Below are 27,793 nucleotides of genomic sequence, written 5' to 3' on the forward strand. Positions count from 1 at the left end.
AGTGAAGAGGTTACTTTCATACGAAAATTCCCGTACGATAGAATTCGACTTCAGAAGTGATGTCATGTGTTGAATTGTTTTGTATGTGTTCTTTCATTTCTGAGCATGCGTGGTCTTGCTCTTACGATTTTTTTTCGGACAAGAACTGTACTAATTAAACGAAAATCGGATGTTGTGTTGACATACGATAAAAATTTTATAGCCTGCACATCCAGATCTTGTGTTCCGAAAATTCATAATTGGCTGTCGAAAGCACTATACTAACAATCCGAAAATCAGCAGATCGTTCGTCGGACGAAATTTTACTTCCAATTTTCGTATTGTGTGTGATGATACTAGTTCTTTGTCTGCTATTCTGGTCAGGTGGCATCAGTCAATGACCAAGAGAGGCTGAACATCTCAGAATCATCTGATAAGACCTATCCGAAAACAAACAGTGTGAAACATTTATTTGTAAAAAATGTTCAGAGCTAATCGTCCTTGTTGCATGTACATTCGTTCTTTGTGAATGGGAGCAAAATTTAATGTTATTAGGCTTCTTTCTCACTAGGTCGAATGGTATTCTTCATACAGAATAGAGTGAATCGGTATAATGCTGCATTACAGACACTAGATCAGGGCTTAACAAATTTGCTTTAAATCTAGAAGCCAGCTTAAAAATTAGGAGTCAGTTTTTTTTAACTAACAAAGTTTAGGAGTAGAACATGTAACATGTCCCTGAAGGTGAACTTATCCTCTAACCATTTCATAGCCAGAGCCATTTTTGCATTTTTTTGTACGTTTAACAAAACCTTTTAGGCCTGAAGTTTACATAAAAACCCAAGACATTATATATTTTCTATAGCAGATGCCCTAGAGAATAAAATAGTGGTAGTTCCAATTTTTTTTATGTCACATGATATTACCGCAAAAGTCTAGGAAAAACAATATTTCAGTAAAAAACACATTAAAAGTTAATTGTAGGCAGGCACAAAAAAGTAATAAATTACAAATTTTTTAAATAAAATCTAAAAAGTGAGGTTTTATTGAGTAAATAGATACCCAACATATCAAACCTTAATTTTGCATACACCCGTGAAAAGGCGACAAACTTCAGTACCCTATATTTTCCATAGGCGACGCTTTAAATGCCCTCCATAGGTCATCAGTTCGAAGAAGGTCTGGTGCTAGAATTATTGCCCTCATTCCAGCGTGTGCGGTGATATGTAACGTGTATTGCAATCAACGTTTTAAGGTGTAGGCGCCCCACCGGGGGTTCAACTTTAATCATTTAATATGGAAAAAAAACAAACTTTTTTTACTTTTTTCCCATCACATAGGAGACATTAGGTCCTCTGTGTGATGATTTTTTTTGGTGACAGGTTCTCTTTAATGAGATATCCAGGGTCTAAAAACCCTGCATGTCTCCCCTGTGCTCCAGGGAATGTAATGCAATGCACATCACACTGCATTACACTCTTTCCCAGCCTTGATGGCTGGGGAAACTGTCAACGGGGACCCAGAAGTAACGTCACTTTCGGGTCAACAAGAAAAGGGAGGGGACATGTGTCCACTCTCCTCTCCCCCTTATACCTGGCAGCACCGACTATGCCGTTCCTGAGCCTGCAGATGGGCAAGTGGAGCCCGGGATGCATAAAGGGGGGAGGGGGAAGTTGGCACACGCGGGTGTGTAGAGCATTTAGGTGGCAGCCCAGGCCCCAGGATGCCATTTCGTGTTGCCATGGCGACCTGATGCCTGGGATTTGTTGAGCCCAGCACTATATGGAGCTGACAATCATAGTAAATAAATATTTATTTCCTATGATCATCAGCCTCATCTAGTGGCCATATTGTGGTATTTTCCTGATTCACTGTATTCTGTATAAATTGTAACACTAAAGAGAAATAGCATTATAACATTACATTTTGTCCTCTTTCACAAAGAAAGAAAAGCTTGAGGTGCGCCCTCACCTGAATTGGGTCCGGCTACAAGAGTTTTGCGCTTGTCCCCCGGCAAGGTTCTTTCCTTTCAACTTGCGCCTTTCCCTGTACCGCTTACAGGGTCTGTTTGGGGCAGTACAAGACCTGTTACTTCAAGGAGTGATTGTCCCGGTTCCGACTTTCCGGACGTTTTCAGGGTTTTTACTCAAACCTGTATACAGTCCCCAGGAAGGAAGGCAAGGTGCATCCAAACCTGGACCTCAAGGTGCTGAACTTCTTTGTGCGGGTGCAGAAGTTCAGAATCAGAATCCATTCGCACGGTGGTGGCATCCCTGCACCAGGGGGATATTCTTGCCTCTATCAATATCAAGGATGCGCACCTTCACATTCCAATATGTGCCGGTCACCAGCGATTTTTCCGTTTTGCCGTGGGAGAGGAGTATTATCAGTTTGTGGCGGTACCCTTTGGTCTTGCCCCTGCTCCTTTGGTCTTCACAAAAGTTTTAGCTCCAGTGCTGGCATTATTACACCAATAGGGGATCGTGGTACTGTGCTACTTGGACGACCTCCTTCTGCGAGCGGAGTCCCCTACTGCTCTGGTGTAAAAACCTAGAAATCACCTTACAAACTCTGAGGGAGTTCAGCTGGATTCAGAATTTTCAGAAGTCTGCTCTGGTTCTGTCCATAAAGCTTGACTATCTGGATCTGACTCTGGACTCGGTCTTAGCCAGAGTGCTCCTTCCTCTGAACTCCAGAAATTGCAGGTTGCAGTTCGTCCCCTGCTGTCCAGCAGATAGTCATCCCCCTGGACTTGCATGCGGGTGCTGGACCTGATGGTGTCTACCTTCGAGGCGGTTTCAATTTGCAGTCCAGACTACCGATCAATGTCTTGGAACTCTGAGCTATCAGACTGTGCCTGGACCATTGGACAGATTGTCTTCAGGGATGTCTAGTGTGCATTCAATTGGACAATACCATGGCCGTGGCTTATGACAATAACCAAGGGGGCACAAGAAGTGTCCTGTCGGCTCTGGAGGTAGCCGGCATTCTAAGGTGGACAGAACGGTTCATTCCAGCCCTCTCCACCGTACACATTCCTGGGGTGGAAAACTGGCAAGCGGATTACCTCAGTTGAGCTGGCAGGTGTTGGACCAAGGGGAGTAGTCCCTTCATCCAGAGGTGTTTCATCAGTTGTGTCTCCGGTGGGTCATCCCTGGGGTGGATCTGTTGGCGTCTTGGCTCAGCAGAAAGGTGCAGAGGTTTGTGGCTTGGTCACGGGATCCTCTGGCAAATGCAACAGATGTGTTGGTGGCCTCGTGAGGTTAGTATCATCTGATTTGCGCCTTCCCCCCCTCTCCAGCTTCGGCCAAGACTTCTACGCAGGATCGAGGCAGAAGGGATTCCGGTCATCTTAGTGGCTCTGGACTGGCCTCGTCGGGCTTGGTACGCCGATCTGGTGCAGCTGGTCATCAGCGTTCCTTGCAAGCTTTCTCTCAGGGAGGATCTGCTGTCCCAAGGGCCAATCTTCCATCCTGCTTTACAGTCATTGGCTTTGACCTGGCTTGGTTGAACGGCAGGTGCTGATGGATACAGGTTTGTCTGAGTCGGTGATTCCAACGCTGTTAAAAGCTAGGAAATCTACTTCTAGGAAGATCTACCATCATACGTGGAAGTCGTACATTGCGTGGTGTGAGTCTCTTGGGGTTCATCCTCGCTTTTTCTCGGTGGCTCGGATCTTGTCACATGAAAAGATATAATAACATATTTACAAAAATGTGACGGGTGTACTCACTTTTGTGAGATACTGTATATATATATAAATATTAGCAAAGACTCTGGAAAATAAAATGGCGGTCGTTGCATTATTTTATCTCACACGGTATATGCGCAGCGGTTTTCAAACGCATTTTTTTTTTTTTAAATACACTTCACTGAATTTAAAAAAAATGAAACAGAAAAGTTAGCCCAATTTTTTGCATATTGTGAAAGATGATGTCAGGCCGAGTAAATAGATACCTTACATGTTATGGTTAAAAATTGCGCCCATTTGTAGAATGGCGACAATCTATGATACTTAAAAATCTCTATAGGCGATGCTTTTACTTTTTTTCAAACGGTTTACCAGTTTAGAATTACAGAGGAGGTCTTTTCCTCGAATTATTGCTCTTGCCCTGACGATCGCAGCGATACCTCACATGTGTGATTTAAACACCGTTTACGTTTGTGGGTGCAAATTATGTATGCATTTTTCTTTGGTGCGTGTGCACACGGGGACGGGGGCGCTTTAAATTTTTTTTTTCCCTATTTATTTTCTATTATTTTTTTCACTGTTCCTTTAAAAAAAAAGAAATAAAAATCTGATAACTTTTATTGCTGTCACAAGGAATGTAAACATCCCTCGAGAGTTATAGGCAGTGACAGGTACTCTTTATGGAGGGATCTGGGGTCTAAAAGACCCCAAATCCCTCCTTTGCACTTAAAAGTTTTCAAAACGCCAACACATGCCTTTTTGAATACTGTAATTTTTTTAAAATCTGGGCCATTGGCAGCTGAGTAAACTGGAAGTGACGTAGTGACGCCGCTTCTGGGTTACTTCATCGGAGACCCAATCGAAGCCGAATCTGGCTTCATTCAGGACTCTGACCAGCCGGCAGACGTGCAAAGTGGTGGAAGGCGGCGGGAGGGGGGGGGCGTCAACTCCTGCTTCTTATGATAATGACCAAGTTGCTGCTGAACCCCAATGGTTGCTATAAGAAAGCTGCCCGCTGGCTCTAAAAAAACGGTACCGGGGTGATACCCCTAGCTGCAGATATCCCCCTGGTACAACCACTTCTTCAAGCAGACATCCAGGTATGTCGGTTTGCAGGAAGTGGTTAAAGTTTTGAAATGGCCTAGCCAGAGCTCAGACCTAAATCCGATTGAAAATCTGTGGGGTGATCTGAGGAGAGCTGTGCACAGGAGATGCCCTTGTGCACAGGAGATGCCCTTGCAATTGCCCTTGCAATTTGGAGTGTTTTTGCAAAGAAGAGTGGTCAAATATTGCCAAGTCAAGATGTGCCATGCTGATAGACTCATACCCAAAAAGACTGAGTGCTGTAAAAAAATCAAAAGGTGCTTCAAACAAAGTATTAGTTTATGGGTGTGCACACTTATGCAACCATATTATTTTAGTTTTTTCTTTTTACTACCCTCCACCTAAAAGATTTCAGTTTGCTGTTCAACTGAGTTGTACAGTTTATAGGTCACATTAAAGGTGGAAAAAGATCTGAAATGATTTATCTGTGTTTAATTTTTTACATCACAGAAACCTGATATTTTACCAGGGGTGTGCAGACTTTTTTTATCCACTGTAGGTGGGTGGTCTTTGGGAAATTGGGGCTCTTTGATTAGCATAATCTAACGTTCTGAAATGCTGGGTTGAAATAAAGAAGCACCTTTGTGTTCCATCTGTGTATTTAGAAGGTGTTTTTTTGGGTGGAATGCTTCTTGCTGGTGGCTTTCCCTATAGTAAAGGGTTGACAGCCGTGGAGCACGCACATCCAAAAATAAGTCAGCAGCAGCAGCTCCAATATTTCTGCACAGACAGATTCCCTTGAAGTGGTCTGGCCTGAAGAACATCATTTATTTTCATCCATCTGTCATTAGAGGTGAGTGTCATGAGAGGGTTTAGAGAGCTGATATTGCTTGCACTGATTTGACTGGCGGTCGCAGAGTTCTTATACTCTTTAATGAAAACTAATTTTTAAATGTGTGACTTTGGTGACCTCTGGTGGACATATTTAGTGCAACAGTCTGTGTTGTAGCAGGAGCTGAGTATTTTTTTATTATTAGGATTTACTTTGTATACTGCTGTTAAAGCAAAATTCTATCCAAATAGTTTAAAGAAGGCTGGGGTATACACAGCCATACTGTTAAGATCACTGACAGATAATGCGAATAACATTGATTATCTTGATTACAATATCATCTGAAAGTCAGCAGGATATATATTTGGTAGCAAATAGACATGTTGTCCATGAAGCTGATGCATGGAAAGCAGAAAAAAATGGGAATCATAGTTTATTGGGTATAAGGTTGCGTAGCTGACCCGTGTCCACAGACAAAAACCCCTACAATGGGCATGTGGGCATCAGTACCAGTCCAAGGAGCAATAGAAGAAGGTGGCCAGGTCTGATTAATCACGTTTTCTTTTACATTATGTGGACGGTTGGGTGCGTGTGCGTTGCTTACCTGGAGAAAAGATGGCACCAAGATACCGTATGGGAAAAAGGCACGCCTTAATGGGTTAGGGCTTTTTTGCCAGGGCTGAGTAGAGGGACTTACTTAATATAAGGTGGGTCACTTAATATAAGGTGGGTCATCATAACATTATGGCTGATTGGTGTATATGCTAGCCAACGCTTCCTGAAACTTGAATACACTGTAACACTGACAACTGGAACCTTGACTTTAATTCAGAAGATCCAGGACTGTAGAATACTTGACTCCTGACACGGCTTTGCTCAAAAGTCACTGAATAGCTCCCTCCAGCCCTTCGATGGCTTGAGGTAGCTCTTTGTAAATTCCTGTGCTGCTGCAACTCTCAACTGGTACACTCCACACTGTATACTGACTCTTCAGGGCCCAAACTGCAGGTGCCCCCTTTAACCTTTCAGGGTCCTCTGACTAGGTACCCCCTCTAACTTTAGGGTCCTCTGACCAGGCACCCCCTTTACAGCTAGCTGACACTTAGATCCTAGAACCTTCTCTGGAGTGGTCCCCTCTAACACTAGGCAGACCCCCAGGGGAAATCTGCAGTACTCATGACCTTTGTAGGCTTTCCTGGGACTGGACCCCTCTCTCTCTCCGCTGGTTCTCAGCACACCGGATACCCTTCAGCTCAACTAAGCACCCTCTGGATTCTCAGCACCCGGAGACATCCGCTTCCTCTGACAGGAGGAGAGACAGCCGTCCTCTCCCTCCTGGGACTCTGCTTCCCGCCAAAGACAATGAGTCATGCACTCCCTTCAAACTTATACCCACTCCCAGAATCCTCTGCGGCAGAATCTGCCTTCTGGGGTAGTTACAAGCCTGAATGTGTCCCTGATTGGGTTTCCTACACTGCTCTATGAGAAGCCTCTCACAGAGCCAGTGGGGAGACTCCCCTCTCAGCAGACACACCTGGAAGCCATGACAACCTACCTGACAAAAAGAAATCATAGCTCTGCTGTTAGGCAGACAAATCCCACTATATTTTACCTAGCACCTACCTGTAGGGTGCTACATCTACTTGCCACTTCATGTGTCACCTCTGTATCTGCAGACTTCTCCGTGGACTATGGTGACAACCACCTTGTTCATTCCTCCTTTTTTAATCCCGCCTAACCCATCCTTCTCTTAGCTCCCAGTGCCTGAAACATACTAAGATAACAGCATTGTACTATATTATAGTGCTTTTTTCACCTAATGCTAGCACTCTAAAGCCAGCCATAGATGGATCAAGACTTGGCTGGTTCAGCAGGGACCATCTGAGATTCTATCCATCTATGGGTAGCCTGATTGTACCCAAGTCAATCCATCGATTGTCTTGGGTTCAACCTGCATGTCGAATTTTTAGCAAGCAATTATTGCTGGCGGCTATAGGCGCAAGCAGTAATCATTGTGTTCTCCCAGCCAGAGATGGCAACTGCCCCCACCGGGGTAACACAATAGCTCGGCAAAGAGGGATTCCCCCATCAACACTGACTGTATTGATGGGGAAACTGCATAATCTATGGCAGGGGTCTTTAAACTATGGCACTCCGGTTGTTCAGGAATATATATATAAGGGTCCTGCACCATTTTGGTGCAAATGTAATGCGATTTCAGCCATACGGTTTGCATGGCTTAAAATCACACCGACATCGCATTTGATCTGCACAGCAATGCGGTGCGAATCACATGGAATGTCTGGCATCGCAGTAGTGGGAACTGGCCCTTAAAGATAGATTTCTGATAATTATAAAAATTATGTTTAAATGTATTTCATGTTTTTGACAAAAACATCTAACTGGATTAATTCGTTTTTGTTAAAAATTGCATGAATTTCCGGTGATATACTATATACAGTATATATATATATATATATATATATATATATATATATATATAGTATAATGTATATGTACTGTATATATTACAGTTTGTTTACATTTTTATTAATTAAAACAATAAAAAAAATCCTCAGAATAAATCCTGTTGTATACCTAGGTTATGTTTTCCCTGATTGTGGTTATTATGAAAAGCAAACACAATAAAAGCCTAGCACATACTTATTATGTATATGTATTTAGACCCCATGTTAGCTTTTAATATCACGTAATATGGTTCTATAATGCTGGGATGGCGAATTCTTGACATCACTCAGCGGGGATCTTTATAGATGTTCATGCTGTGTGCTGTAAAATTCCTGTTATCAGTGCTTGCAATTAAATTAATTATATCTTTAAATAACACTAACATTTATTGCCAGTTCTGCATTAGAAAGCAACATTCATTGATGAGCTGAGCGTTACCCGTAACAGGAGCAGTAAATAACTTTTCCTAGCAGTATAGTCAACCTGGCATACTGTGTGATTTAATATGGAATAGACATATTTAAGCTGACTCTTCAGCCAAAAATATCCACTTAATTTAATTGGAGGAACTATAATGTAATGACTTGTTCAGATCGAAATGACATTTTGAAAATGACCCCCAATCCCCTGGCTCCTTTTTCAGCCTATAAGCTATAGTTGCTGTATTGCAGATATATTTCGGAGCCAGCAACTCGGGGGGTTTGGAGTTGAAAGGAAATCCCTTTTCCTGTAAATACTGTATATCAAGAAAAACCAATAGACAGGTGTTCACATGAACCCCCTGTATCTGTGTAGACTTTAAGGGCACAAAATGAGACACATATCAGCAGTAAGTTTTTAAAAATGTAATTTATTAGACAACCATTTAAAACATATTTTATAAAAAGAGGAGACAGACCCTATACTGGGGCTAAGCTCACACAGAAAAAAACACACAGGAGATAAAGATCTCCTTGCAATATATGTTGTATACACCTTACATATGAAATGTAGATCAGAAAATATAGTTGATACATATCACGATTGCATAGATATACGGTTCTCGTCTGATCACCGGTAAACGTGTTTCGCACAAAGCTTCTTCAGGACCAGGGTGTAGGGTGTAGGTGTACAGATAATATTCTTGAGAATGGCGTCCTTCCAATCCCCAAGCGTTACAGTCTGGGGGGGCAGAAACAGGGAGCAAATAGGGCCAATCAGCAGTGTATATCTGGGTACACAGCCCATGAATCTAAGAATTGATCGTTTAAGTACATCTCAATAGAGACGGAAACAGGATCCACGTGCCAACCTGGGCGGCACTACACACACTGGGAACAGATTTGCAGGATGGTACATCACCTATGCCTTCATCCGCTCCTCTTAAGTACACAATACCTCCATTTTCTGTTGTAGGGATTGGCTAACCTTTTATAGTAATTCCATTCTTTTTTTCCTATTCAAACGGGGGTACGGAGTGGTGTAAATACGCACCGTCTGATATTATGACATATATAAAACACAGAATGCTACCGCAAATTCCTATAGACAAGATATCGCAATATACCACATGGATCCTATTTCCGTCTCTATTGAGATGTACTTAAACGATCAATTCTTACATTAATGGGCTTTGTACCCAGATATACACTGCTGATTGGCCCTATTTTCTCCCCTGTGTCCGCCTCTCAGACTGTTACACTTGGGGATTGGAAGGACGCTGTTCTCAAGAATATTATCTGTACACCTACACCCTTTTGGTCCTGAAGAAGCTTTGTGCGAAACACGTTTACCGGTGATCAGACGAGAACCGTATATCTATGCAATCGTGATATGTATCAACTCAATTTTCTTATTTACATTTCATATGTAAGGTGTATACAACATATATTGTAAGGAGATCTTTATCTCCTGTGTGTTATCTTTCTGTGTGAGCTGAGCCCTAATATAGGGCCCGTCTCCTCTTTTTATAAGCATGTTTTAAATGATGATAATAATAAATTAAATTATATGAAAAATTACTGGTGATATGTGTCTCATGTTGTGCCCTTAAAGTCCAGGTGAATACCTGTCCATTGTTTTTTCTTGATTAAATAGGACGTTGGCATGCTCAGGAAAGCCCCCCTCCTTCTCTACAGTATTTCAATTTTGGACAAGAAGCTAGTAAATGGAATGAAAAGTATTTTTTTTTCTATTTTTACATTTTTTTTGTCATGTAAATATGAAATATTGAATTTAAACATTTTATATTAATCACTTGCAATATTTCTGCTCCATGATTTACATTTATGCTGTAGATAGGCTATGTAAGTTGACCTCCTTCTGTTCAGGCTTCGTCACAATACACCCTCCGCTGAATGAGTCAGAGGAGGGCCATATTGCTGTCAAACTACGAGGGCTATTATAAAAAAATTTGCATAGCTATTCATCAGGTGAAACTGCATGCACATTTGTTTTGTGCAAATTAACCAGTATTAATTCATTAGGTTTATGGATTTTTCACACAATATGTAAAGCTGTGCCTTTTGTGCCAATAAGACAAAATGAAATGTTAACACGGTTACTAGAACAGTTAATCACCCCATTTCCGTATGCCTAGTTCTTCTCCAACATCCTCTTCCATCCTTATCTCTTCCATATGGATCACTACATATGGGTCACATGATATGTGACCCATGTGACCAATGTTTTAATTATGAAAACCAAGGAACCCTACACTGGTGAGACTGACCATTCAGATACTAACGCTTACCTATGACATATTCTGATGTACAATCTGGTTATGTTATCTACTTTACTTTGTATATTCCTTTTGTATGATAACAAAAACAACATTTCTGTGCATAGCTGTAGGGGTAGGCAACCTTAGAGAGGTGGAGATCTACCTAAATTTTGTGAGAGAGATCAAAGACCACCAGGCACAGTGTCACCCAATGTACTATTGAGGCGCAAAAGCGTGCATTGCAGTGCAATTTTAGGTTTAAATCATGTGGTAAGGGGGTGACATTTTGCCTCTTCACCACCTGTTAAGCACACTTGGATTGACTTTCAATGGAGCAGCAGTGAATCACTGTGAATAATCCCTTAGTTGCATTCTGTGGTAGCACCCATAGGGCTCGTTCACACGTGAGCTTAGGGGGTGGTAAAACCCTGTTGTTTATAATACCAGTCCCTACACTCTTTAGCTGCAGAGGCAGTAGCCGGGGGGGGTACACATGCCATGGCAGAAATGAAACCCACTTCTACTGCCCGCCGATCACAACCCATTCAAGTAAATGGGGTCACTCTGCAAGTGCCCCACAACCGTGTGCAATGAGTCAGAGAGCTTTAATGCTTTAACTCTTGGTTGCTTTACTGCACAAGGTTGCAGGATGCTTGCCATGGGTCACGATAAATGGGCACTACCATTGCCCAGTGTGACAGGGCTTATAATTCCTGCTGCAGCCACAGTATGTGTACATCCCTTGCTACTGCAGCTAAAAAGGGTGTTGGGTTGGGGGGTGGGTGGCATTAAAACACGGCTCAACTGTGGGGTTTTATCACCTCCAAACCACAAGTGTTAACAAGCTCCTACTGTCCTGAGCCCCCTATTATAGTTGCTTTCTCTGTTATAGTTGGTATTAAGAACATTAAATCTAAATCCTTTGTGGCCAACTGTGATACGACAGAGGATGTCCACCATCCCCACACCTGCTTGATCTGACAATGAAACCTCAAGCAGCTGTCATCAGACAATCAAGCTCAAAAGCGCGTTGCAGAAGGGGACAGTGTGTTCTTCAATTTTTTTTTGTTCAGCCAGTTGGGTTGAACGAAAAAAAAAAAAACTGCCCATATGTACCAGGCATTAATACAGAATAGAATTCCGATCTCTCCCCTGTACGCTTCCCTTCATCAAGATCAATCTAATAAAACACCCATACCTTGCAAGTTACTATGGGGAAAAAAAACTTGGGTCATAAACCAGGGGATTTGTGGCAGAGTACTAGGAGTGATTCCGATAGTGTCCCTCTTTCCCACCCAAAGACTAACACAACTCCTTAATTGTATAGAGTTTATACAACCCACATAAACTGTATAGGTGATAATGTAGGGATACCCCAAACTGCCCCAGGTATCAAGGTGGTCCTGTCGATCTTATTCATATGTTGTGGAGATACGTTATTATGTTATTCCACAATTGTCAAACATTTTTCATGTTGCGATACCTCTGGACCCCTTTGAATAATTACTCAGCTCATTGGTGCAGGAGGCCTTTCTCCCAGATGTATTTGCTCTAGTGGTCAGACTACTCTTTCTAGTTTGCAAAATACATGTCTTCGCTTTCAATTACAGTCATGGAATGGAAAGACCAGGCTAACTCTGACATAATAAACCTCTCAGTCTGGCAGACATTACGCAGCCACTTGTAAGAATGTTTTTTATCAGGTTTGCGAATGTTTACCACAATCCTCAATCCATTCTACATAGTGTTTGTACACTGATCATCATAGGACTCTAGCATGTAGACTAGAGTGTCTATTCAGTCCTATGGCAAACTGAGATGAAATACGGAGTACAGACTCTCCATAGGACTGAACTGAGACTACATTGCACATATGTAAGCTTGATGGAGAAGATTGCGATAGTTGTGCACCGCCAAGGAGGACACTCAGCTAAGATCTCACCAGATGTGGGACAGGTGAGTATAAGAGTGTGAGAGGTACGAGGGAAGATTAGGAAAAGCGTAACTGCATTAGATATGCAATTTCACTTGAACATAAAAGTAAATCGGAAAGTGTAATAGGCTAATAGGGTGTTAAAACACCCTATGGAGGTCATAAACATTAGGAAACACCCTCCAAGCCTGCTGTTTTTGGGTGGATTGGTCTCCAACCCAACAGCTGTGAACAACATTTGGATATTTTCAGTTGACTCACTTGGTAAGAGTTAGAAAACCTTGTATCATCTTTATTATTCTCCTCTATATTGGCAAGCATTGGAGATGTCTGCAGTTCAGGTGGCGTTTTTGACTCAGATTAGACAAGGCCTGAGGGTAGAGATATTATGTATTCATATTTGCCTGTACTTTAATGACTCTGGCTAGCTAAAATACACCTAATAAAACATTATTGGAACCAGGGCATGATCTTGTTATCTTTGTTTTTTTCTTTTAAGTAAGCAGTTTTGAGTGTAGAAACATTTATAACACTTGAATCTTATATGTGTGTCAATGTAGGAAACTAAAAGGTATTACAACTTGTAGCAAATATGGTATACTTTCTATAGCAGAAAGATCAGATCTACAAACAGTACATCTGATAATCAATTATAATTTGGCTTCTTTTCAGAACCACTCTGCTGATATTTCTTTTTTTATAGTACAGTAAACCCCCCTCCATTGCGGGGGTTACGTTCCGGACCCAGCAGCGAAAAGTGAAAATCCGCGAAATAGAAAAACCCTATTAAAATGCATTGTAGGCATGTTTTTTTTACTGTCACTGTAAAAGCATTTTAAGGTCTTTAAACACACTTTTAAAACAATAGAAACTAATTTAAACACATAAAAGATACTGAGAGACATAGCAAGAGCTATGGAAAACACAAAAATATTTCATTTTTAATGATTTATATAGTAAAATAACATTACAAAAAAAAAACACAATATACCGGGATCGCAAAAACTGAACCGCGATGTAGTGGGCGTTTACTGTATACTAAATGTATGAAAATATTTTTTTTTTCCTCACACTAACCAATCACAACCTTCCTTTCATGTTTTACCCTGCCTCTGGGCGTCAGTTTTAGACAGGACTAAAAATATGATAGTCCTTAACGAGTACCTGTCACCAATAGATATTTTAGGCGACCAGGTTATGGAGGAAGCCAATATTCACCTTAGAAATTCACTAGCAGTAGAGTTCTTTGTTCATCCTAAGGCCCCTTTCACACGGGCGTTCCGTATGTCCGTATATCATCCCATTTTTTTGCGCATAATATATATATGGACATAATGTATGTCAATGCAATTGCGGATGTCTGCGGATGACCATCCGCTGACATCCGATTTTCATCCTTTCAGCTCTGTTCCGTTTTTTGGAATGGAACAGAACCCTATTTTTTCTTCCGTTTAAAAAACAGAAAGGACGGTAAATCGGATGTCAGCGGTGTCATCCGCTGACATCCACAATTGCATTGACATACATTATGTCCGTATATCATCCGCAAACGGATGGGATGATATGCGGACACAAGTGTCATCCGTGTCCGTAAAAAAAAAAAAAAAGTGCCGGAGCGGATCGCAAAACGGTCCGCTCCATGTGAAAGAGCCCTTAATGGGTATTTCAGATTTGTATAGCTGTTGCTACGTAAAACCACTACCTGGTTTCTTTTATTTTCTCTTGGTGACTCCATTGCTTAGATCTTTCCAGTAGAACTCTTGATCTTTCCAGTAGAACTGTTGATTTCCCCCCTACCTGTTGCATCGATAACTTGGTGCTTTCACTGAACATGTTTTAAAATTTTTCAGCATATATTGCATATATCACTCAGAATGTAACCTGACAAGCAAAACCCTGTGGTGAAAGGGGTAGCCAGTCAAGGATTTTGCTTAAGAGATTTAGCCTTTGGACTCCATATGTAAGAAGTCTATAGCAAATATAGCCCACCAGGGTCTACACATAACTGAAATATCAGGTTGACCAGGTCAACACCCAAATGTATGCTAAGTTTTCTTGGGGCACCAGTGGCAAGGTATCCTCTTCCTAGTTCCTTTACAGTTTTCAGAGCTGCTAAAATTCATAATCTAAATGTAACCAAAAACCAAAGAATCTAAATGTAATTAGATATGATCGGAATCTAATTGCAGTGATATGATGGCCTTGTAGGATGTGGTGAAGATGTAGACCAGGAGTCTTCAAACTATGGCCCTGCAGTTGTTCAGGAACTACAATTCCCATCATGCCTAGTCATGTCTGTGAATCTCAGAGTTTTACAATGCCTCATGGGATGTGTAGTTCTGCAACAGCTGGAGGGCCGTAGTTTGAGGATCCCTGATGAAGACAGTTGTAGGAAAATATTATTATAGGATTTTCTAGGTTATATAAAATGGTATGTAATTCAACCTAGAAGTTGCTGCAAATTAGTTAGATTCTATGAAACATTTGTGGCGCATACAAAATAATTACAGTAATAATGGGCAGCAGAAGCATTTTAAAGTCACTATACACAATTTGAACTAGCAGGAAATAATTGTAGGCACCTTGAGGTTTCTTCAATATGCTGTGTCTTTAGGAGATTTATAATCCAGGGGACTTTATTATGGAAGTCTCAACCATTGTCATCGGTAAAGAGCTTGTCATGTACTTTCCTATTGGTCAGAGAGGCTGCCCGTATTATTGGTCATTAGGGAGGCAATCTGTCAATCACAGCCCACATGGAAGAGAAATATATTTGAAATATATTTTTTTTAAAAAACTTTTTTCCCAAATATATTGGAAATATATTTGAAATGCTACAATTTTGGCCATATTCAGTATATTTCTAAAAAAATTTTCCCTAAATATATTGGAAATATATTTTTCTTCCATATGGTAGGAGCCGGTCACAATTAGTATAATATAGTACCCTCACTGGCCAGGGACATAAGCCTGCCTGCAATTATTTCCTGTGGTCAAATACCATGGTTCAAGGTAAGTACAGGTACACTTTATTAGTCCTCATTTTGGTGTGTTCTTATGTTGCTATTATTTTGCTATCCTGATAACTGGATTTAAAACCAACCAGCCATATAGTATGCTGCTTATCCATTTTCCGAGCGCTGTGTCACATTCGATTTAGTTGCTGATGTGTTATCATTTCATATTTGTTTGTGCGAATACATTGAGTGGATGTGTCTTGTGTCTGCTCTGCACAGCTCTGCTCAGAATGCGGATCAAGATGCATCTGACTTGTATATTTTTGCTCATATTTTATCTGCTTTTGTGTTGATTTTGCTTCATTTTTTTTAATTGGCATGCTGTTCAGCCTTTGGATTCCAGGAAAACAAAGGTTTGTCTTTTCTTCACAATGATTTTGTATATACACTAATAAAATATAATGCATTTATTTCCATATTGCTAGATGTAGACCTATGTGTTTTTTTAACTGTTACCATTGCTATAGTTAGTAAAGTTGATCTAAACCCTAACTGGATGCCATTTCATTTGCTAAAACAGTGGTCTCCAAACTGTGGCCCTGGGGCCAACTGCGGCCCTTTACTTGTCTTTATCTGACCCTTTGGACATTATTTATCCCACTGATGTGATAAACTTTTCTGCCAACTGAAACCAACAATGGGGCACCATTTCTCCCAATGATGGGGTACTGCTCCTCCCCTAATACCAAACATGGCGATGTTTACTCCCACTGATGCCAGGAAAATGTCCACTTCCATTGGCCATAGTTCGCCTCCCTAAAGTGTGAGGAGCAATAAATTGGCCCTTTGTTTAAAAAGTTTGGAGACACCTGTGTATCACAAAATACTGTTTTCAATTATTTTTCATCCTGTTTGCATTTCAGTACTGTTTATCTCCTTCAGCCTCTTTTAGCGACTTCCTGCATACATGCACTCTCACCAGAGTAAAGCCCCTTACACACGCAACGATTATTGGCCAACCGATCGTCCGACTTTTGTCCAGAGTGGTGTTTTGTTGGTTGGAATGTGCCTAGACTGCACACAAATTTTCTCGCCCAACAAACATCTACTTCAGAAGTGATGTCATGTGTTGGTTTGCTTTCTTTGTGTTCTTTCTTCACTGAGCATGCCCAGACTTGCTCATTAGATTTTTCCCTGTTGAAATCTGAACTGACTGCACGAAAATCGGCCGTGTTTTGACGGCAGACAAAAATTTTATAGCCTGCATACCAGATTTTTTTCGTCCGAAAAGTCAGAGAATCGGTTGTCGGAAGCATCATACTAACAAGCCGAAAATCGGCAGATCGGTCGTTGGACGAAAATTCCCTGCCAATTTTCGACGCGTGTGTACGAGGCTTTAGGCTGCTTTCACATTGCACTGCTGAAAAAATGCGCAAATGCGTTTTTAATGCATCTCTGGTGCATTTTCTGGTTGCCTAACTCCTAGCATGCACTTGTGAAACATGGATATGTGACTCAAAAGATGCACCAAAAACTCAACTGCGGTTCGTTTTTGATGCGTTTTCAGTAGGGAGCTGTGTTTTTAAAAAGCACATCAAAGATGCAGTAAGCAGGACTACCCAACTGAAACACAACAGACCAGTGTGAACAATTCCATAGGGTTGAAAGAGATGCATTTTTCATGCATTTTTCTTCCTCTTTTCTTACACTTTTTTTAACTGAAAAACGAATCAGTGTAAAAGGGCCTTGGGCTACATTCAGACCTATGCATTTTATCTGCTTTTGTGTTGAATACTTTTGCTTCATTTTTTTTTTAATTGGCTTGCTGTTCAGCCTTTGGATTCCAGGAAAACAAAGGTTTGTCTTTTGAGCATTTCTGCAGTGCTTTTTGCATTTTTTAATGTAATTTTCCAGCGTTCTTGCCACTTTTTGCGTTTCTTATCCTTTTTTTTTTGGCAAATTGTTTTTGGTCAAACCAAAAAATGCAAATTACAGCAAAATCGGGGTAAAAATGCACTACATGCTCTTCTGCAGCTTCTCCATTGAAGTCTGTTGAACCAAAAAATGCACCGTTTAGCGTTTTTTAAAAAGTCCCTGACCCTTTCTAAAAACACAGAGGCATGAAAATACATTGATGTGAACTTTTTCATAGGAACCCATGTTAAAAATAATTTTCTGCGTTTCTGCAAAAAGCATGAAAAAACGCATTGGTGTGAACATTCACATTGATCAATCTTCTTCTGTTTTTGCCTTACCAAAAGCGGAAAATAAATGCACGACCATTAAAATCTTTGTAATCCTACGTGAAACCAGTCATTTGCATTTTCAAAATTCCTGCATGCTGCATTTTTGGTGCATGTTTGGTGCAATAAAAAAACTGCACCAAAAACGTACCTCCCCATTGAAGTGAATGGAAAATGCATCAAAAATATGGGAACAATGCATGAAAAACCTGTGGTTGCAAATTTAGTGCACTTTTTGAGTCACTTGTCCTTTTTTTCACAGGTGCAAAATGCACCAGAAATGCGTCAAAAATGCTAATGCGTTTTTTCCATGTTTATTGAACAGAGCAGTGTAAAAGCATCCTTAGTATCAAATCATTTCTCTGGATCAGGTTCCTGATAGTGGCAATGGTAGACAGTTGTCATCCTATAACAGGAAGTACCTAAACAAGGCATTTTTTTCTTTTTTGGAAATCTGCAGTTTTTAAACTATTTAGGACACCATTGACATGTTAAAGTATATATATGGGATTTTAGTTTTTTGGTTTAGATCTACTTTAAACTGCCATTCTGCTTGTAGCTGCTATTAATTACTGTAATACTAGTTAATAATAATAGGTTAATAGTATACAACCATGCACTTTAGCTTTTAAAGTATGGTTTCCAGAAAATGTATCTTCTATATCGATGAGTGGTATTGCAGTCAAAATGCATGTGAATGGTTTCGTAGGTTACAGGTGGACTAAATCACAAACTTTCTTTATAAATATCTACGTAAGTGTTAGGCCTCTGATGTTGAGTTTCTAGGTTAACTCTTTGATTTGATATGTGTGATTTATACAGTCTTTAGCATCCAACACTTTCAGGTATGTCAGATGCCTGTGGTTCCTCTGGCCAGCTACTACATCACTAGTGTGTTTCTGCACCTTGGAAGCACATGGCTCCAAAGGGACTCACTAGTAAAGTAGTAGGCGACAAGTGAAAACATAGCTCAAAGTAGGGAGTTACAGGAATCTGACACACTTGGTTGAGTCAGATGATGATTCCAGTGGTGGGTGTAGCTCTCAAGGAAAAGCAAAATTGGAGTCACCAGCAGTGGAACTGGTTAGTATTTTTAATTTTCATGTACAGGTTGTCTTCTCTATTTATATTTTTTCATTGTTAGTGACCCCCTAAATTGCAACTCCAGTATATTAGCAACCCCTCTCCTACCTCTTCATCCCTTCCCCTTTATCTAACTGCTGGTTTGAAAAGCCTATCCAAATACCCATTTTACTTACATGAAGCCACAGTCACATGATGATCCTTCTCTCTTCATCTGTTTACTTCCTGGGGTTCTTCTTTGGGTGTCCACATAACTTCCTGCTTGATGTGAACACCTCCTGTTGGTGGAAGTAACACTTCCAGCCTCCAGGTCCTCTTTCTTAGGCTCCAGAGGCAGGAAAACCAGTGAGGGGACCAGTGGGCAAAAAGATAATGAGCAGGGAAAAATGTGTGGTCCCCCAGGACATAATATTAGCTTTGCTCATAGAGGAAACTGTGACTTTTCAGGGTGGCTTAGAAAGAGGTGTTTGGAATCAAGACGGAGGATTAAGGTAAATCATGCAACCTAGGTGTTAATAAATCTGGATCCAAGTGCTGCAATTCATAAAATCATAAATCCTATATACCACAATTCATACAGTGCATCTGGAAAGTATTCACAGCGTTTCCCTTTTTCCACATTTTGTTATGTTACAGCCTTATTCTAAAATAGATTAAATTCATTATTTTCCTCAAAATTCTACAAACAATACCCCATAATGACAACATAAAAGAAGTTTGTTTGAAATCGTTGCACATTTATTAAATATAAAAAATGAAACAAATCCCATGTAAATACAGTAAGTACTCACAGACTTTGCTTAATAATTTGTTGAAGCACCTTTGGCTCAAGTCTTTTGAGGTATGATGCTACAAACTTGTCACACCTTTTTTTGGGCAGTTTTTCCCATTCTTCTTTGCAGGACCTCTCAAGCTCCATCAGGTTGGATGCGGAGCGTCGATGCACCGCCATTTTCAGATTTCTCCTGAGATGTTCAATTGGGTTCAAGTCTAGGCTCTGGCTGGACCACTCAAGGACATTCACAGAGTTGTCCTGTATTCACTTCTTCTTTGTTATCTTGGCTTTGTGCTTAGGGTCGTTGTCCTGTTGGAAGATGAACCTTTGCCCCTGTCTGAGGTCCAGAATGCTCTGGAGCAGGTTTTCATCAAGGATGTCTCTGTACATTGCTGCATTCATCTTTCCCTCCGTTCTGACTAGTCTCCCAGTTCCTACTGCTGAAAAACATTCCCACAGCATGATGCTGCTACCACCATGATTCACTGTAGGGATGGTATTTGCCAGGTAATGAGTGGTGCCTGTTTCCTCCAGACACAACACTTGCCATTCAGGCCAAAGAGTTCAATCTCGGTTTCATCAGACCAGAGAATTTTGTTTCTTATGGTCTGAGAATCCTTTAGGTGTCTTTTGGATTTTTTCTTTCCTTCTTTAAAATACATTTGCAAAGACTTCAAACAAACTTCTTTCATGTTGTCACTATGGGGTATTGTTTGGAGAATTATGAGGAAAATAATGAATTTAATGTATTTTGGAATAAGGCATTTATCATAACAAAATGTGGAAAAAGTAAAGCGCTGTGAATACTTTCCGAATGCACTGTATGTGAGCAATAATTAACTCTATATATATTATCTATAAAGTGACACATGCTCAATAAAGTGCTAATGAGCTTTAACCCAAACAAAAATGTGGGTCCATAGTGCAAAATAAGCAGTCCATTGTGCAAAATAATGAAGAGAGATAACACCGCTCAGGCTAGTCAAAGTCCACGATTCAAGGTGGGTGCTGAACCTTGGCTCGCCACCAGAAGCATTAAGGAAGAAAATGGTCGCACACCACCACAGAATCCAATGAAGAAAAGTTCTTTATTCACATAAGTGGTACAAGGTACAGCAGGGTAGGACAGTAGATGCATTTCACACGACTGCTACGTGCTTGTTCACTAACAGCATGGTAGTGAACAAGCACGTAGCAGTCGTGTGAAACGCGTCTACTGTCCTACCCTGCTGTACCTTGTACCACTTATGTGAATAAAGAACTTTTCTTCATTGGATTCCGTGGTGGTGTGCGACCATTTTCTTCTTTCATTGTGCAAAATAACCCATGTATAAAGTGCCATGCAAACACATTCCTTAACGTGCAGTGCTCACTCTTCTGTGCTCCCCGCCTTCACTCCCCACTTACTGAATTTCAGAGTGAGGAGTGCATCTTACGAGTGATGTCCTAGTGTGGCATCTCCTCCATGTAACCTCTTCCAATATTAATGATCAGGCGCTCTCCAAGTATGTCATGCAAAGATTAGAGAGATCTTCATGGCTTAATATCGTATAGATTTTATTAAAATGTATTAAAAACAATTGCACAGTCAGTTCCGCTTGATGCATTTTGCCCCTCCCACTGGGTGTCTTCAGAGCATCAAGCGGAACTGACAGTGATGTACTTCCAGTGCTTGTAACGCACGCCTCAGCGGCAGACCGGCCCTTAATACATGCATATTCCTATACAAGTTAATGTGAGTGTAATTGTTTTTAATACATTTTAATAAAGTCCAAATGATGATATTAAGCCATGGAGATCTCTCTGTAATCTTTGCATGACATACTGGGAGAGCGTCTGATCAATAATATTGGAGGAGTTTACATAGAGGAGATGACATTCACTACAATTGGACATCACTCGTGAGATGTGCTTTTGACTCTGCAAGTTGGTGAGTGGTGAATGAAGTCGGGGAGTACAGAAAAGTGAAAACTGCAGCCTAATGCCCCATACACACGTGCAGATTATCTGCAGACTTTTGTCTGCAGACTTACCAAAACCATATAATATGAGGTCAAACCTAAACACTTTCAATTTGTATGCAATCCGGCAGGCCCTTGCACTACATAGAAAAGGTAAGTCTGCAGACAAAAGTCTGCAGATAATCTGCACGTGTGTACGGTGCATTAGGAATTTGTTTGCACAAGCACTTTATACAGGGATTTGTTTTGCACTATGGACTCAAAAGTTTATTTGGGTTAAAGCTCATTAGCACTTTATTGAGCACGTGTCACTTTATAGATAGGAGTTATTAATTGCTGACATATTACTTGTGGTATACAGAATTGATGAACTGTTGAGAGTAATTCATTTTAGCACAGATTGGTAAAAAGAACAGCGCTTGGGTCCAGATTTATTAACACCTAGGTTACGTGCTTGCCTCGTGCCATAGTAGCAGCTCTAGTGCACTTAATACACATATATGTTCTATCATTTACTAACTTTTTTATTACCTAAATATTGGGGGCAGAGGACACTAAAGTGGGGGGAGTTATGTGAAGGGGGCAGAGGACAACACTGCTTTGGGGGGGGGGTACAAACAATAGAGGCTCTGGCCGTGTGCAGCAGGTGTGGAGCCCTGGTGGGGATTGTTATGAAATAAAAATGGCTGCATGGGACAAGACAGGGCCACAAAAATTTCCTAGAAGTGGAGCTGTAGACATATTTCATATTTACCCACATACAAAACATGATGGGGTAAATAAAAGACAATTTACTGAATGTAAATTATGAAATTCCAAGGCTGACCTGATAGGCTGACCCAAGTGCTGTTTTAATTTTCGTTATTTTTTGGGTAAGACAGGATAGTGCTCTGTGTGTCTGTGTAAGTCAGGTTCTTATTGCTCTGTGTGTCACTTTGGTGGGATTTCATTTTACTGCCCTGGAAATCTATCAAATATAAAGAAAAATTCCCCTTTATGAAGTTGTCACCAGAAAAGGTAAAAGATTTCACTCACTTCCTGTTCTGAGCATAAGTGTACAATTTTGAAGTATCCGTTGTCACCAGGGTATATAGAGAGGGTTGATTTCACCTAAAGGGGTACAGACAACAATAAAACCCCAACAGGGGTTGTAATGGTTGTAATCCTTCCCCACCCTTACCAAACCTAAAAATGAGTAATGCAGTTATTATAAATGGGTTTAGCATTGTTTTCTAAGAAACATATTTGTGCCCCATTACAAAAGGGTCCTTAGTGTAACTGGTACCATCTAGTGTCATGTATTAGTTCCCGTAATTTCAGTCAAAAGATAAAGGAAATTGATACGGACACCTAACAATGGCAAGGTCTAGAATATCATGTCTACGTTTTCATTTTAACTAGAATAAAGGCTGAAGGTCACAGAATTGAACACACAACCAACATTTGAGATAATTTAAAGCAAACTTAAAAGGAGGGGGAAAAGAACTATATGATGCCGCTGATGTAGGTGTATAAGAATATCATCCCAGCATCCAAAATATCACTCATGGTTCATTACTGTAATGAACGGGTTCACTAGCTAAAAAGGACGATTAGGAAGTAAAGGTTGTGGCAACACTCTCGATATACTGTAGATAGATGGATAAATAACTAGATACCAGAGTACCCTCCTAGTTTATTCCCCTCTTTAGGTTTGCTTTAGAGATTCATTTCAGCCATAATACTTCTTAGTTTTGGAACTAGTTTGGGAATTGTTGGTTCTTTGACGCTCATAAAAAGATTTCCTCAGATTTCACTTTTGATTTGAATTTGGGCTTGATTGGATTTGAACTGGGCTTTAAATTGATCATAACTATCTTACCGTATAATTCCATTTGAATCTACCCACATCTATTGCAAGGGCTTGCCTGACTAGTTTCAAATTAAAGACAATGCTCAAGTAGGCCCTCACATTTTATTAGTTTTAGATTTTTAAATAAGGTTTTCAAGTGTATGGTAAGGTTAAGACCTCAAACGAGGAGCTGAAAACATGCTTTACACAGATGTTAATTATGGTAACTATTTTTAAATAAGGGCAGTAAATGACTTAAGTGCCTGAACTCTTATTAAAATAAATTGCTTTTTCAACCATATTGTGTATTACACTTAAACTGCAGTGCTACTCTGCTTCTGATTGCGTATTAATGTATTTTTAAAACAAAAGCATAATTAAATATAACACATAATTGGCTGAACAATAAATATTTGATGCATTTAAATGTAACATTTCGTAAACTAATTTAGAATTTGCTAGTCTGGTTGTTAAAAAAAAAGGTATCTACCTGTCAGTACTTGATTCTTTTATTTTAAACTATATGGATTTTAACTATTGATGCTGGAACTGTTATGACATGTTTCCTATAAATTTTTAGTGGGCTTTACTTACCGTTTTTGCAATAAAATTTCCCTGAAAACAGCAGGAAACCAGCATTTATAGGTATAACCACTGTCCTTTGAAAGAGTGGCCCCTCCTTAATCTCCTTTTATTGTCTGTCTCACTACTTGGATATGTTAGCATCTTGCCATCCATGTATACAGCCTCAGCCCCAAAGAAACTCATCAGTAAAGCTAGCTTTCATATTCCTGTGTCATAGAATCTAGGATACCTGTTCTAATGAGTAGTAAAACCATTGTCCTTTGAACAATTACCCTGTTCTCAATCTTCTTTGATTATCTATACATTTTTTCTTCAATGCATAATTATGCTATGACCATGAGACACATAGATAAAAACTTAGCACCTCAACTCAAAAACGTGGGGTTAAAAGTATAGAAAAACTTCTAATGATGGTCTTTATTTTATCAGCTTTTTAAAAGCTAAAAATTGTGATTTTCCTACTAGCTGTATATATAAATATTTTGTAGATATTTATTAGGAAACAATCTATTACTGTTTACTCATATGACCAATCCACTTCTGTTCCAGCATTTACAGTTGACCATCCAGGCCCTCCAAGATGAACTGCGGACTCAGAGGGACCTTAATCACCTTCTTCAGCAGGAAAGCGGGAACCGCGGTGCAGAACATTTCACCATTGAACTGACTGAGGAAAACTTCCGAAGGCTTCAGGCAGAACATGACCGGCAAGCCAAGGAACTTTTCTTACTCAGAAAAACACTAGAGGAGATGGAGCTGAGGATAGAAACACAAAAACAGACACTAAGTGCCCGTGATGAGTCCATCAAAAAGCTTCTGGAGATGCTGCAAAGTAAAGGGTTGCCCTCTAAAGGCATGGAGGAGGAAAATGAGAAGACCCGGAGAATAGTGGAAGCAGAATCACAACTTAATCATTTAGAAGTTCTTCTAGACCAAAAGGACAAAGAAAATATTCATCTGAGAGAGGTAGGTGGGTTTGGCAAAATGTAACTTTTTAGGAGTGTGATTTAGTAACTTGACTCTGTGCAAAAATAACCCGGGGCCAACACACTTTTTGGTGCCTCCAATGTTAGACCTGTTCCTGGGTATATTTGACATTCCAGAAATGGCACCAATTTTTCCCTGTCAGTTTTGGAGACATATACCAATCTTCACTCTGGTTGCCTATCCGAAATCAGGATGTAAATATAGCAAAATACGTTGGGGTGATTCAGGCAGCACCATCGTGAAGTAGCCATAACCTCTATGGAGCTCGATCTGCAAAAGTGAAACAGTATAGATGGCTATATACACACACCTCCTATAGGGTCATAACTGTATACTGTTACAAATTTACACATTAGAATCCATTGTTTTCAATGTAAAGTTACAGTTGAAAATACGTAAACACTCTCATTATACTTTTCTACCTTTGTGCAAAAATACAAACTAGGTGAACAAGTTGATCACGAAGATTCTTTCAAAAACTGACTAAAAAATTATATAAATTTGACCATATCTAAAAAACTAGAACTGATGCAGTCTAGCCAATGCAATTATCTGAATCAGCTCCCCAAATAACACCAATAGCAAATCTAAAAAGTGATGCACCAAGAAAAATTAATAGCTTTAAAGTTTATGTCTATTTTTTGAGTTAAATATACAGAATTGCTATTTGGATATAAATAATTCACCAAATATGCTATTTTCACCTCCTTTAGAGTTTATGTGCTTCTTCGGGTCAAATATTCAGTTTTTTTTTTTAAAGAGTGTTTATTGCTGCATTGGAAACTGTTTTGTTCACTTGTCAGTAATGGAACAAAACTATGAGAGCTGAAAATTCTACTTGCCTGATTAGTATGCTGACCTTCATTATTAGTGGAGTCGATTACCTTCAATGACTATGCTGCTTAAAAAAGTCTGACCAAATTAAAAAAAAAAATACTATTCTGCATACTTTTTTTTGGTTCAAGTATGACAACCAGGCATTTTTCGTTTTTAGAAGGAGAGGTCAACAATGACAGTCTTCATATTTTTCTCATGAAAGACTTCCATTACGTTACCTTTATAGGCTTTGAAACAAGCTGGATATATACTAGTAGAATTTGTTCCAATATTTTTCTGTGCATACGCAAGTCAGTATACAGTTTCAGCACAATTCTGTGCCAGAATGAAGTAACCTCCATGGCTGCTCATGTATTGGGGGTTATAGCATCTGGCCAATCAAAATGGTCAGCAACTCCAAATCTGGTGACGATGGAAGGGCTGGCGATGGAGGGGAGCACGGTCATTACGGTGCTGGAGGGGGTTTGCTTTGCTTGGTAAGTCTACCTTAAGCTACGTTCACATCTAGGCATTGCTATTTTATAGGTGTTTTTCAGTCGTTTTCTAGGCATTTTTATAGGCATTTTGATAGGCTGGATAAACGCCTGTAAAACGCTCTATATCGCCTTTCCAGCATTTGCATTAAGTCTATGGGGCAAAAATGCCTGTAATCTGCTCAAAAAGAAGCTCATGCACTTTTTGAAGCGTTGGGCGTTTTGCTCAAGGCGTCAGAACGCTCAGATGTGAATAGGTACCATTGAAATGAATAGGATTTGTCTTGTTGGGTGTTTTTTGAGCTGATCCTTAGAGCTGAAAAATGCCTACATGTGAACTTAGCCTTAATGTGCCAGTTTGCTGTTTATACTTGCACATTATGGCAAAAGCTTAATGGAGCCAAAAATGGATTTTGTTTGGCAATTTATTTTTGTGTTAACTATAAAGAAAGGGGTTTTAAATTGTGGTTTTAGACAAAAGAAAAAACAAAAAAATAATTACTTACCTCTTTCTGAACATTTACATATACTTATATGCAAGGATATATCAAAATTGTATAATACCAAAATGAGATAGAGTATTTCCCAACAGCCTTTCTTCTGGCAATTCTAATGGGATTTCTTCATTTATATGTGAATTTTATTCATAATGTAGGAAATGTAATTTCCGGGATTACTTGCCTTTTATTGTAAGAGTTTAGATCAATATTCTCCAATATCATTAAACAATTATAGCATCTCTTTTTGACAGCCCTGTAGGATCAATGCTACATTTGTTGCTCTTGTATTCAAAGAAAAATGGAGAAGCAAATACTACGTGTAATTACCATGCAGAAGTCAATGAAAATAATGATAACAGAAAAAAAAATAACAAAAGCAGTGCTTCTCTAAATGAGTCACACTTTACAGAAAAATAGTCTTCTTATAAGTGGTACTATTAAACAGATATCATAAAAACATGATTTCAAGCTGAAGATTACCCGTTACCAACTGAAAAGTCTTTGCTTTTTCATTTTTTTCCGTTATATATCTTTACTTTTCCTTTTTTATGCTTTTCTTTTGCTTTCTGGGCTGAGCTAATTTATACCCATTACTGTTCCCAGAGAAGACCTTTTTTGTAGAGAAAAACAGAAATCAAACTACTGTATATTGATTATAATATATATAAGTATAATAAGAGAATTTATTGCCATTGTAAAAAGAAACACACAATGAGATTTTCTTTTGCATTTCCTGAATTGTGCAATACATAATGAAAACAACTATACAATAATAAAAACATATATATGCTTTATTATTAATAATAATACTAAAACCCTTTTTAGAAGTCTATATATTAATAATTCCTTACAGTCGGTTTAGATTGCCGGGGGGTGGGGCTTATGGCCATGTGACCCCCCCTGATTGGCTGT

General features: G+C 39.7%; 1 protein-coding gene across 6 annotated transcripts in view; it reads left to right on the forward strand.

Annotated features, from left to right (window-relative positions):
* Positions 1-27,793, forward strand: part of ERC2 (ELKS/RAB6-interacting/CAST family member 2) — a 1,553,364-nt gene that overhangs the window by 172,455 nt on the left and 1,353,116 nt on the right. For 3 of the 6 annotated variants that reach the window (XM_082265097.1, XM_082265099.1, XM_082265101.1), the window contains exons 3-4: positions 17,440-17,463; positions 24,634-25,050. In XM_082265097.1, coding sequence (XP_082121223.1) covers positions 17,440-17,463; positions 24,634-25,050 — 441 coding nt within the window. The remainder of the gene's footprint in view (positions 1-17,439; positions 17,464-24,633; positions 25,051-27,793) is intronic. The other 3 variants (XM_082265098.1, XM_082265100.1, XM_082265102.1) reach the window with 1 other exon arrangement.

The sequence above is a fragment of the Pelophylax lessonae genome, assembly GCF_965119305.1.
Source record: "Pelophylax lessonae genome assembly, chromosome: 8".
NCBI lineage: Eukaryota > Metazoa > Chordata > Amphibia > Anura > Ranidae > Pelophylax > Pelophylax lessonae.